The 13113-nt window shown below is 41.2% G+C and overlaps 1 protein-coding gene across 1 annotated transcript in view; it reads right to left on the bottom strand.

Annotated features, from left to right (window-relative positions):
- grid2 (glutamate receptor, ionotropic, delta 2) overlaps positions 1–13113 on the bottom strand; it is a 1194553-nt gene that overhangs the window by 349998 nt on the left and 831442 nt on the right. Inside the window, exon 4 of the mRNA XM_072257001.1 lies at positions 1641–1846. Coding sequence (XP_072113102.1) covers positions 1641–1846 — 206 coding nt within the window. The remainder of the gene's footprint in view (positions 1–1640; positions 1847–13113) is intronic.

Below are 13113 nucleotides of genomic sequence, written 5' to 3'. Positions count from 1 at the left end.
GCACATTGGTTCAATGCCTAATTTGGTGTGGTCTATCATTGATTCTACTATGGTTATTATTCTAGTATGGATTTATTGAGTATGCCCACAAGAGAATGAATCTCAGGGTTGTATATGATGACATTTATGTACTTTGAATGACTGGTTCAGTATCACTTCAGCTCCGAAATTCTCATGCTTGAGGAAAATTCCCTCCATTGTCTTACCCCTTTCTATCTTTATTATTTCTTCCTCCTCCCCCATAAATGCACGAGTTATCAGCATTTACTCACTGAGTTATGCAGCATGGTAATGGTCCTGTTGGCCCAACTCATCCGTGTTAACCAACGTGCTAGTCTCATTGCAAGCATTTGGCCCATATCCTTCTAAACTGTTTCTATTCATGTGCCTGTCTGCACATCTTCTAAATGTTTTAATTGTCCCAGCCTCTACAGCTTCCTCTGGAACCTCCTTCCACACACCCACCACCCTTTGTGTGAAAGAGTTTCCCCTCGGGCCCTCTCATGATCTGTGAACCCATAAACACTCTCTCGCTATTCCTTTTTTGCGCTATTTATTTAACTATCCATCTTATTTTATTTTTCATCGTCACTTACAGTGATTTTTTTATGTTCTTGCACTACATTGCCGCCACAAAGCAACAAATTTCAGAACATATATCCATGATTATAAACTTGATTCTGAATAAAACCGCGGTTGGTTCAAACCCATTCTCTTGCTTGTCCCCCATAACCTTGGATTCTCCTGTGCCCCAAACATAATTATGTAATCATCCTGAATCATCTCAGTGACTGATCATCCTCTCTGGGATAAAGAATTCCAAAGCTTCCTGAGTCTCTAAGTCTAAGTCTTAATGAATTATCCCCTTAACTATTGTCTTCAATGAGTATCCTTTTATACTAATATAGTTGCACATTCTTTCACCACACAAACAGCCTCGTCAGCATCTAACCTGTCTTCTTGTAACTCAGTTCATCTAATATCCAGTTCTAATATAAGTGAATTGAATAGTAGAATCTACTGGAATGTCACTGTCTTACTTTTCAAAGAATAATATTTCATCAGTTATAAGGAGCAGGCTGCATGATTCAATATGATCATGTCCGAAAGAGTCACAGTGTAATACATAAAGGAATTATGTACTTTGGCCAAACTCTTTTAAATGTTATTGTGCCTGTCTCGTGTTATTGTATCAGTGCTGACCTTAGCCCCTCTTTTATCGCACTTACCCATAGCCTTCAGATCTTAGATTTTTCAAATATTTATCCATCGTCACCTTAATTATATCTAATATGTTGGTCTCTATCCCTTCAGGGGCGGAGAGTTCCAGAGATTCATATTCTATGAAAGTATAAGTTCCTTTCAACTTCAGTTTTAAATGACTGGCCCTTTAGCTACTCTCTATTTCCCCTTGTTCAAGACTTTCCTACCAGTGAAAGCACTTCAACATCTACCCTGACAGGTACCCTTCAGATCATACATGCTTGAATAAAGTCCTCCTTCATCTTTCTAAACTGCTAAGTATACAGTTTCAAACTGTTTGGCCTGTCTCAGACTGGTTCTATAGCACGAATCAGTGGGTTCATCATCAACATAATACTTTTCTGCCACGGCACAGACATAGACTGCAGCATTCCTACCTGAGAAACAAAGGCCTTTGCAGTTTGTGGGCTCAGAAATAGAATAGCACGTCGTAGTGTGTCCCGGTACCGATTCATCTCTTCCAAACGCATCGTGGCAAACATGGTGCTGATCATCCTATTGACGTTGCTTTCCACTTTCTGCAGAGCGACATCCATTCCCTGCTGGGAGGCTTTGTCCAGAAAATCCTGTATTCCTCGGATATCTGGCAGGCAAAGAAAAATAATTATCTTGTTAAATATCAGGTTAAGTTATGGAATCCCTAGTAAGGACTTTTTGAACTTGCAATACTATTTTTTTTCGAAATGTGAGCTAAATTAATGTCAATTTTGTGTAAGCGTTTATTATACAGTCTCCGGCTATATTTCAGACTCGGTCTTTTGGATGTGATGAAAATGTAATGAGGTGATAGAAAACATAGCCTAAGGTTCACTTTATTGTTCACCATGTAATTTATAATGGAGAATATTGTATCTTCATTATAAATTGTGGTTTAAACATCCAATAGCATACTTTAGGTATTAAAGTATTATATTTAATAACGTTCTGGGAAATTAAGTGGTGCACTGACGTTGCTGCCTCAGAAAGGGAGACTCAAGTTCAATCCTGATCTCCGGTGCAGCCTTGCCATATTATCTTTATAACCATGTGGGTTTTCTCTGGGTGCTCTTGTTTCTTCCCATATCCCGGAAACAGGTGGTTGGGTAATTTATTGGTCCGTATACATTGGGCCCAGTGTTTGTGTGTGGGAACACCTGAGGGGAGTTAATGTAAATATGGTGAAAACAGATGACAGGGAAAGAGGAATGGAGTTGCTAAGAGATCACTAATTTGATGGAGCCAATAGCCTTCATCTGTGTCATAGGAAATGTGTAAAGCAACAACAGCTTTTCCTTTGAAAGTTAACTTCATCACTAAGACATCAGACCTAAAATTTAATGCAATTGTTGTCCAATATTTGAAGACTTTTCCTGTCCAATGTCTTTAGGCAATGATCTCACATCTCAGTGGCTAGATTTTTCTTTCTTTTGTCAGTCTCTCTGCTTGAAGTCAACTTTAACTACAGCATGAAGAAGAAATAGTAAATGGTGGCATTCAGAGAGAGCTGGGTGATGGTAGATACACAACACAGAACGTTAACATGAGGATGAAAATAAAACAAAAACCAGAAACTTAAAATAAAAAAAACACAAAAGATGCTGAAGAAACTAAGCAATTTGAAATATTAACTGTTTCTCTTTCCACAGATGCTGCCTAACTCGTTGAGTATTTTCTGCTTTTATTTTAAATGACTATGCAAATACAATAACTAGTAATGCAAAAGGAATATTGGCCTTCATTGCGTAGGGATGAATAGGGGTATTAGAGTATAAAACTGGGAAATCTTGGTACAAGTGCACCGAACTCAGGTGAGAGCACATCTGCTATACCATATAGAGCTTTGTTCTCATTTTCAGGAAGGATATACATAACCTATAGTCGCTAGAAACTTGTCATAAAAAGCAAACAGAAGATGTCGTGGTAATGTTTGACCACATTAATTCCACGATTGAAAGGATTATGAAGAATAACTGCTGAATGAATCTACTATCTCTGATATTTGGAAGCTTGAGGTGACCTCATTGAAATTTGCAAGATTTGGAGAGCTGAGAATGGTAAATGCCCTGTAGACATTTTTTCCCAGAAAGGATCTAGAATGAGGGGATAGTCTTAGGATAAGATGTCCAAATGAAATGATGAGGAATTTCTTCCATCATGAAATTATGGATCATTGGATTTTAATATGATCATGAGCCTTGTGTACTGAGTCATCATTTAAGAACGAGACCAATTTTAGTACCACCTGGGGATACAGGGTCATGGGGATTGGGCAGGGGTCAATCAGAATATCAGTGATGGAATAGTTAAGCAGGTTCGAATGGCCTGTCCTTGGATCCATGTCTTTTGTCATTCTTCATGAATGTAACCTTGTTCATTTGTTCTTCATTTTCTCCTCAGTCTCCCTACAACATTTAATCATATCTTCACCTTCCATTATAGCTCCAGAGGCCTTCTCCTGGATGATTCTATATCCATCATTTCGATTACAGACAAGGCATTTTCAACCAATATTTCTCCGCTGTTAACCAAGGTATCTCCTTAAAGTCTCATGGAAGAACAGAAGCCATGCCTGACTTTTTATAAACTAAGATAACCCATGAAGAAAGCCACAAAACGTTACTAACTACAGGAGAACTGTTCTGATGGAGCAGTTAACTGAAGGACCTGAAATGTTAATGTTTCCTCTTCTTTCCATGGCATGTTTTGAGCATTTTCTGTTTTTATTTTAGATTTCCAGCATCTTCAACTTTATTTTTGGTCATCTTTTTGAAAAGTCTGCTCCTATTACTCTGGCCAATATTTGAGTCACAAAAATATGATAATGTACCTCCTTCAGGGTTGTATGCAAAGTAAGCCATTATGTTCATCCATATTACAATGCCTTCTCTCTTTTCCTCCCCTTATCTTCCTATGACCCTGCAGCATTATATCCCTTCTGACTCTTCATGGTCATTATGTCCTGTTGATGATTTCCTCTTGCATTACCCCACAAGTAGAGTCAAAATCAGTCACAACTGCATGTCTAGATTTTCATTATGAAGTCTCCCATCCCCCACTCTTTCTAACCTCTGTTTTATAAAAAGCTTCTCTTATCCATGCAAGCATATATTATGTATTTATTTAGCAATACATGCACAAAGAGGGCCTTTCTGGCCCTTTGATCCCAGGCCACCCCAGCAATCCCGATTTACCTGAACTTAATCGCAGGACAATCTACAAACGTACAAGGACCAATTAACCCACCTGTTAGGTTTGGACAGTACAGGACAGTAGGTACTAGAGTACCCAGAGGAAACACATGCATTTCACAGGGAGGACGTAAAGACTCCTTACAGGTGACACCGGAATTGAACTCCAAACTCCGATGCCCTGCGCTGTAATAGTGTCACACTAACCACAATGCTACCGTGGAACTCAAGGCATCGAGAGATTAGTCAGTCTTCTAACTAATCTCTTGATGCCTTGGAAAGTTACATTTCCTTAATCCTTTCAAAATAGTTCATCTCCTTCCACCATCCATCATCAACCCACCACTCCCTTCTACCTGAAGCACCTGCAGACATGCTTCAGCATTAATTCTAGTGAGTTATCATGCAGTTAAAACATATGAAAAAATGTAAGAAAAAAATGTTAGAATTCAGGGAAAAGCTGCAAGACTTTCTAGTAACGTTAGTTGAATTAATTTACACTGCAGTGATCTGAGGTGCATTTGAAGAGCTATCTGCAGCCACAGATGTAATTGTGTTGTGGTTTTTCTTTGCCAGTCAACCTGCTGTGTTACAGTGTAAACAGAATAGCTTAAAGTTAATCTTCCTGCTGCCTGAAGCAACTTGACGTGTAGCAGTCGGAGGCAAACAGCAGTATCAGCAGAGCTGCTGTAATTACTATTGATGTGACTACAGAATATGCAGTAGCACAAAGGCGCAGAATTACAAGGAAGGATACATCGAAACATGTTCCTTAAGCAAATGTGTTACGACTTCAAAATTTGGAAAATTAAGTTTAACACTCTGAAGTAAATAATGCCAGCTGAATTTAAGTTTCACCATTATACTAGGTTTGAATGCTTGAAGAATTGCAGGAGAAAGTGATTCAAGAGAAAGTTCTTCATATCAGGCAAGAAACCCGATGCTATCAAAAAACAGCATTGTTCAAGGAATGTTATTCTGTGTAGTTTATCTTTGAAGTAATAAACAATTCAGTGAATCAATGGTGTGAAAATTGTGTGTTTTTTTATTCATTCAATGGACATGAACATTGATGGCAAGGCTCCCATTCATTGAACATCCAAAGGTTTATTTTACAAAATATACTCTATACACAAATATTAACATAGTACATTCCCATGTCACCAACCACATTACCAGACAGACCATTCACTAATGGCAAGATTTACATCATATCAGTATGTCATCAAATTATATCAGATAGGGTGAATCCCCTCAGTCTTTTTCCCAGAAATGGGGATTCAAGATCTAGGTGGCATAGGTTTAAAGTGAGGGATGAGATTTAGAAGAATTTGAGGGGCAATTCAGGGTGGAATCTATGTTGAATGACCAGTCAGAGGAAGTGATTGAGGCAGGTAATATAACAACTTAAAAAAAACAGTTGGACAAGTACATGGATTGAAAATTATTACAAGATGATGGGCCAACCACTGGCAATTGGGACTAGCTAGGATGGGACATCTTGGTCAGCAAGAATGAATTAGACTGAAGGGCTTATTTCTGTGCTGTATAACTCTACGGCTTGTTGACTCCAAACTTTCTTTAGATTGCTTGAACAACATGTCCAAGAAATAATTACTTGGGTTCCTGCCAACTCAGTGTGTACTGACAAGAGGGACTTAAATTGCGACCTTACGGCCTATGGCCTTCGTGGCAGAACAATACTTCAGTGCACCCCTCAACATGCAGTCTTGAACTAGCAATGTGTTCAACGTTCAGCCATGAACAGCTCTTTATTCTACAAGGCTAGCAGGCTTGATTGTACTGATAATCTTCTAGTAGCAGTCAATGATTATCTTTGTGTCTGTTCCAGGGAACAGCTGTAGATCAGAGATATGTTAAGATCTTCCAGTCAAAATTTCTGCATTCTCTTGAGACTGTGCCTCAGACACAGCTTTTTTTAAAAACTCTGTGTTAATGGTTTTAGGTACAGAGAGGGGAGTTAGGAGTCAAGTTAGGGTTCAGGCAAACAGATGTGGGGTAGTTAGATTTCATATTGAGGTTTAGGGACAGAGATGTGGAGGAGTTCAAAGTGCAGCAATGTGGACAGGGGAAAAAGGGCATTCACAGTCTAGGTCTCTGCTCTGCATTCAAAGTGCAGCAACGTGGGTCTGTGATGAAGGACATCCATGAACGTCGGGCTGGCCAAGGCCGGTGGGTGGTGGGATTGGATCAAGGAGGCACGAGGGCCAGTCAGCTGCACACCTGGAGTTCCAGCCTGGAACTTGGGTCCTGTTATCGGCTGGACCGGGGTTCCAAACTGAAGATTGAAGCCCAAAGGTGGATTGGAAGTCCAGAATTCGAAGTCTAGTGGAGAAATCCTGGAGACTGGAAACTAGAGGTCTAGAAGCCTGAACTGGAGTTGTGCTGTTAGTGTGTATGAGTAAGTGGCTGGGAGAAAAGGGGCTTGTTGCTGTTTTCTTGCTTGTTCTGTTTGGTTGTGTTCTGTGTTCTGCTGAGTATTGTGAGCAGGCTATGCTGAGACAACACTTTCTGGCTGCCCCCAACACATCTTTAGGTGTATTGATTGTTAAAGCAAACATTACATTTCACTATATGTTTCAATACACATACATATACTAAAACATAAGAAATAGGAGTAGGAGTAGGCCGTTCTGCCCATCAAGCCTGCCCTGCCATTCAATAAGTTTAGAGCTGATCTGTCCATAAACTCAGCTCCATCTACCTGCCTTTTCCCCATAACCCCTTACTATGTAAAAACCTTTCTAACTGTTTCTTTAATATAGTTAGTGAAGAAGCCTCAACTGCTTCCCTGGGCAGAGAATTCCACAGATTCACCACTCGCTGGGAAAAACAGTTTCTCCTCATCTCCATTCTAAATCTTCTCCCCTGAATCTTGAGGCTATGTCCCCTAGATCTAGTCTCACCTACCAATGGAACCAACTTTCCTACTTCTTTCTTATTTATCCCTTTCAAAATTTTATTGAATCTGAGTCCTGCCCTGTCATCAAAGACCATGTATCCCTTCTTAGACCATAGACTATAAGACATAGAAGCAGAATAAGGCCCATCGAGTCTGCTCTACCATTCAATCATGGCTGAACCTTTTTTTTAATCTCTTCCTCAACCCCAGTTCCTGGCCTTCTCCGCGTAACCTCTGATGCCATGTTCAATCAAGAACCTATCAATCTCTTGACTTAAATACACCCAACGACCTGGCCTCCACAGTGGCATGTGGCAACAAATTCCACAAATTCACCACCCTTTGGCTAAAGAAATTTCTCCATATCTCTGTTTTGAAAGGGAACCCCTCTATACTGAGGCTGTGCCCCCTTGTCCTAGACTCTCCCACCATGAAAAACTTTCTTTCCACATCTACTCTGTCTAGGCCTTTCAACATTTGAAAGGTTTCAATGAGATCCCCTCTCATCCTTCTGAATTCTAACGAGTACAAACCCAGAACCATCCACCATTTCTCGTATGATAATCCTTTCATTTCTGGAATCATCCTTGTGAACCTCCTATGGCCCTTCTCCAATGCCAGCACATCTTTTCTAACATGAGGGGCCCAAAACTGTTCACAATTCTCAAGGTGAGGCCTCAGCAGTGCCTTATAAAGCCTCAGCAGCACATCCTTGCTTTTGTATTCTAGACCTCTTGAAATGAATGCTAACATTGTGTACAGTTCTGGTCACCGAATTATAGGAAAGATGTCAATAAAATTGAGAGAGTACAGAGGAGAGTTACTAAAATGTTGCCTGGGTTTCATCTCCTAAGTTACAGAGAAAGGTTGAACAAGTTAGGTCTTTATTCTTTGGAGAGTAGAAGGTTGAGGGGGACTTGATAGAGGTATTTAAAATTATGAGGGGGATAGATAGAGTTGACGTGGATAGGCTTTTTCCATTGAGAGTGGGGGAGATTCAAACAAGAGGACATGAGTTGAGAGTTAAAGGGCAAAAGTTTAAGGGTAACATGAGGGGGAACTTCTTTACTCAGAGAGTGGTAGCTGTGTGGAACGAGCTTCCAGCAGAAGTGGTTGAGGCAGGTCCGATGTTGTCATTTAAAGTTAAGTTGGATAGATATATGGACAGGAAAGGAATGGAGGGTTATGGGCTGAGTGCAGGTTGGTCGGACTAAGAGAGTAAGAGTTTGGCACGGACTAGAAGGGCCAAGATGGCCTGTTTCCGTGCTGTAATTGTTATATGGTTATATGGTTAACATGGCATTTGCCTTCCTCACCACCTACTCTACCTGCGTTACCCTTCAGGCTGTTCTGCACGAGGACTCCCAAGTCCCTCCGCATCTCATATTCCTGGATTTCCTCCAATTCAGAAAATACAAACGTTTGTAGACTGCACATTTATTTCTACTACCAAAGTGCATGACCATGCATTTTCCAACATTGCATTTCATTTTGGCAAGGATACACTCCAGAAGTAAGATTATGATGGCCTTTTCCCATCACAACTGCCTCAAGGATAATGTGCAGAGGTGCTAAGACTCTGGATGTGCATGTACCTTCATTAAGTTGGAAATATGTGGTTTGCTGTGCCATTTAAGAGGGCAATTATGAATCAACGATGCATCTGTTGTTCCAGGAGTCACTGATTTATAAGGATCAAATATTTCCTTCTCTAAAGAACATCGGTGAATATTTTTATTACATCTACTTGGCAGTTTTATGGTCACCATTACTAATTCTAGAACTGTCTTACAGAATTATGGAATTCTCAGAATTTAAATTCCCTAGTTGTCACGGTGGGATTTGAACTCTTATCTCCGGATTATTACACTGGGTTTTTGGATTACTGGTCCAATACACAACCACATAATTACTGGTGCTGACCTGATGCGATTATTTGTGGATTTTTGCAGGCTCATTAATACAAGTTCTATTTATTTCCGTACCTGGGGAATATTGTGATCAGTCTTATAATTCCTCATGAATTTCTGAAGCTCATCCAAAAGAAAAAAAACTGAGCTAAAATGTGTAGATGCAAATCTTGAACAATGTTTTTATTCTACAGACTCTGAGCAGTTAAATGAAATACAAACTTATTGCTAAACTATAAACTACAATTAGATGACACTGAAGCAACTGGGAAGATAGGGCCAAAGCTATTTTATTGTGAACGAAGCAGGGATCACAATTTAAAAGGCAGACATTTCATTGCCCCACTGGAAGCTTTGCTCCAAGGTTTAAGGGAAGAAGACCATTAAATTACTACTCTAGAAATATTCATGGAGTCATAGACGCATAAAGTAAGGAAACTGGACTTCTGGTTCACTGAATTTGCGCTCATTTTTAACCATTCATTTACACTCATCCTGGTTTGATCCAATTCCTTTTTAGTGCTTCTCTCAGAGGGGGGAACGAGCAAAGAAATTAAGCAAAGAACAAAGGATTTATCAAACAAAGATGGAAAGGACACATATTCGGCCAATTCAACTATTTAATGCTGGGTTCTTTCTTCCTAATCGTGCTTTAGGATGTGGATTCTGGTGGCAAATCTGACATTTATTTTCCATCCCTCAATGGCCTTGAACAAACTGCTTGCTCAGCTATTTCTGAGGGCATTTAAGAAACAACAATATTGCGTGGTCTGAAGTAACATATATAGTATTGACATTTCAAGTTGAGGCCCTTCAGCTGAAATACGGTAGACTCTTCTTCACTCAGAGTGGTCTGAATGCAAAACTTTGAAACTATTAGCCACCCAAGCACAAAGTTGTTGCGACATGGATACAACTCATAGAAAACAAAATTAGCACGAGAGAAAACAGAGGTGATTTGTAGATACAGTGAATAGAATAGGGGTAGGAAGGACTGTGTGGAATACAAGCACTGCATGAATCAAATGGGCTGATTCTGTATTCTGGGCTCTATACAGTTCTCTCCAGTAATGGCCTTAGTGGTGCCTTTCTTCACTTGTGACCAGCAGAGAAATATTATTATGTATAATGGCCTGCTGAGTGACATCTACAGTTCCTCTGTGAGGGTGGATCAATGGATATGGTGCTCGAATGTGTTTGACATTCTGTTCTTTTCTGTTTTCTCAGAAATGGAGGAGAAGAGAATGAAAATACATAGCTGGTGCTCCATGTAACAAGGCAACCTGCTATGCACCAGCACAAAATGCAAACATCCTGGAAGCTGTACGTGTAAGTTCCACAGGTGGAGTTTGGGATGATTTAATTCATAAATGTGGAGAAAATAACTCAGATATACGAGAACTTCAATCATTTTTGGAACCTGTCATAATTAAAATCTTGAAGGCCAGTCATTCAGTTACAATCATTCTTGTCACAAATATTGTTGCCATGGATACAGGATCCTGACCTGCTTGCTGATTTCCTCATGTGGGAATCCAGAACCAGGAGTACAAAACCTCAGATTAAAAGGTTGCCAATTCTCCTAGGGTAAGGGAATCAAGAAACAGAGGGCATAGATTTAAGGTGAGAGAGGGAATTAATTGGCACTTGAGTTTATTGTGATATACGGCTGTTGCAAAACAACAAATTTCATGACATATGCCAGTGATATTAAAATCCGAATCAGATTCTGACTTCTGACTGCCAAATTCTGGAATGCAACTTTACACAAAGGGTGGCACTTTTGTGGAATAAGCTGCTAGAGAAAGTTGTTGAGGCACGAATAAGAACTTTTAAAATTCAGTTTGCTTTAAGAGGCTGATCTGATGTGATGATGTTCTGACATAAAGGGATTTTTAGCATGCTTTTGTGTTTAGGTTTTGGAGTTCAATAAAATATGTTACGGGTTTCATTGAACATAAAACGCTTCACTTTGCTTTATGTACGAAAATCTACATTGGTGACCCTGATGCTCTAGGACAATTCCAGGAGTTATTGAACATGTTGGCCAATGCAATCACTTTGAAACTGCCAGAATTTCGGGAGCAAAATGCTGCTGCTTAGTTTGTACAAGCTGAGGTCCAGTTCGGTCTGCGAGAAATCACTGCTGATGACACCAAATTCTACTTCATGGTAGTGTCGCTCAGCCATTTCACGGCTGTGAGATAGGTGAGTGTGCTTGAATACCTGCCTGAACACGATAAATAGTAATAGCTGGAAATTCATCTTTTACAGACTTTTGAACGATTAGAGTCTGACCATGCCAAACAGTTGTTGTCCCTACCTGGTCTCAGCAATGGTAAACCTTCAGAGCTAATGGACCAACTGCTGTCTCTCCTGGTAAATCACCTTCCTTGTTTTATTTTTAAAGAACTCTTCATGCTGCAAATATCTGATCAGGTTCGCATAGCTCTTGCTAATGCACCTGTGAAGGACTATAGGGAGCTTGCTAAAATGGCTGGTAGTCTACACTCAGCTACGCAAAGGTGCATCATTCCTTCTCCTTCCTTTACCTCAATAAGCCTGGTCAGCAAGGCCCCCAACATAAGAATGTCCACGGCTGTGAAACTGACAATGCCAGGTCTGTGCTTTTACCATGCTCGCTTGGTTAGCTATGCTCATCCTTATGTCACATCTGGAATTTCCAGTTGGTGGACGATTTCCCTCCATGCCGCTCTGACACATTGGGAAATCGTGTACGTGGCAGGTTACAGCAGCAGTTTGCCTTTGCCTTCTGCCGGGTGAGTTTAAAGAGGATACCACCTCTTGCAGTGGATGACCAGGACGTCTAAGTGCCTTGTCATGCTCTTAGCACTCCACCAACGCCTGCTGGCCTGCCTTCTTGACTGTTGGACCATTAATTGGTCTCTTCCACTCAATCTGCCATGGCCAGACTTCACAAGCTGAGACAGGCAGATCCCCTATCTCACTGAGGGTCGAAAACCTTTCGGCTACCCTCACCTCGTTTGGCCCGTCTGCCGAGGCGATTTACTGGGGTGTAGTCGTTGTGCGTGTTACAGCTACTTGGAGCCACAGGTGAGAGCTGAGCACCAGGTAAGGACCAAAGTTGGACGAGCTGTCCTGAAAAGGGCATGGCAGGCCCCCCACCCCAGAGGTGCTACCCCTCCCTAGACACCCCATACACCGCTAGGAAGTGCCAACTGCCTTGCAGCTTCGAGAACATCAGAGGTTTGTTAACACTGTGGGTTCCAGCTGCCAGGGATGTCTACTATTCATTATAGACACCATTTCAGGGCGACACTTCCTGTGTGACACAGATGCTCAAGTGAGTGTGCTGCAAACATTGCCCATTGATGAGAAGGCAAAGAGCAACAAAACCTCGCTGGAGGTGCCAAAGGCAGCAAGGTTCAGACTTACAGCACATGACGGGTGACACTCTGTTTCAGTGGGTGACTTTGCACATGGAACTTCATCCTGGCTAAAGTGCCTATACCTCTGCTCGGTGCAGATTGCCTGTGTGCCTAAGGACTGTTGGTCGATCTTCAGTATTGCCGGCTTGTGGATGTCAAGGACTTTGGGTCAATACCCTGCTCCCCTCAGTAAGTTCAAGCACATGCACCACTGCTGGGCCAATTCCCAAACCTCAACAAGCCCTCACCTCCACTACAGTCACAAACCATGTGGTCGACCGCCACATTCCCACAATGGGCCCACCTGTCCATACCCACACGTGTAGACTAGACCCAGAAAAACAGGTAACTGCCAAGGCAGCCTCTCACCTTCGTTGGTCGGAAGCTCCATCCCCGCAAAAGGAAGTACAGCACGTTTGACTGTGAGCTGCTCATCTCTA

This window comes from Mobula birostris, chromosome 4, assembly GCF_030028105.1.
Source record: "Mobula birostris isolate sMobBir1 chromosome 4, sMobBir1.hap1, whole genome shotgun sequence".
Classification (NCBI taxonomy): Eukaryota; Metazoa; Chordata; class Chondrichthyes; order Myliobatiformes; family Myliobatidae; genus Mobula; species Mobula birostris.
Note: the sequence above shows the minus strand (reverse complement) of the source record. Positions and strands in the feature narration are given on the sequence as shown.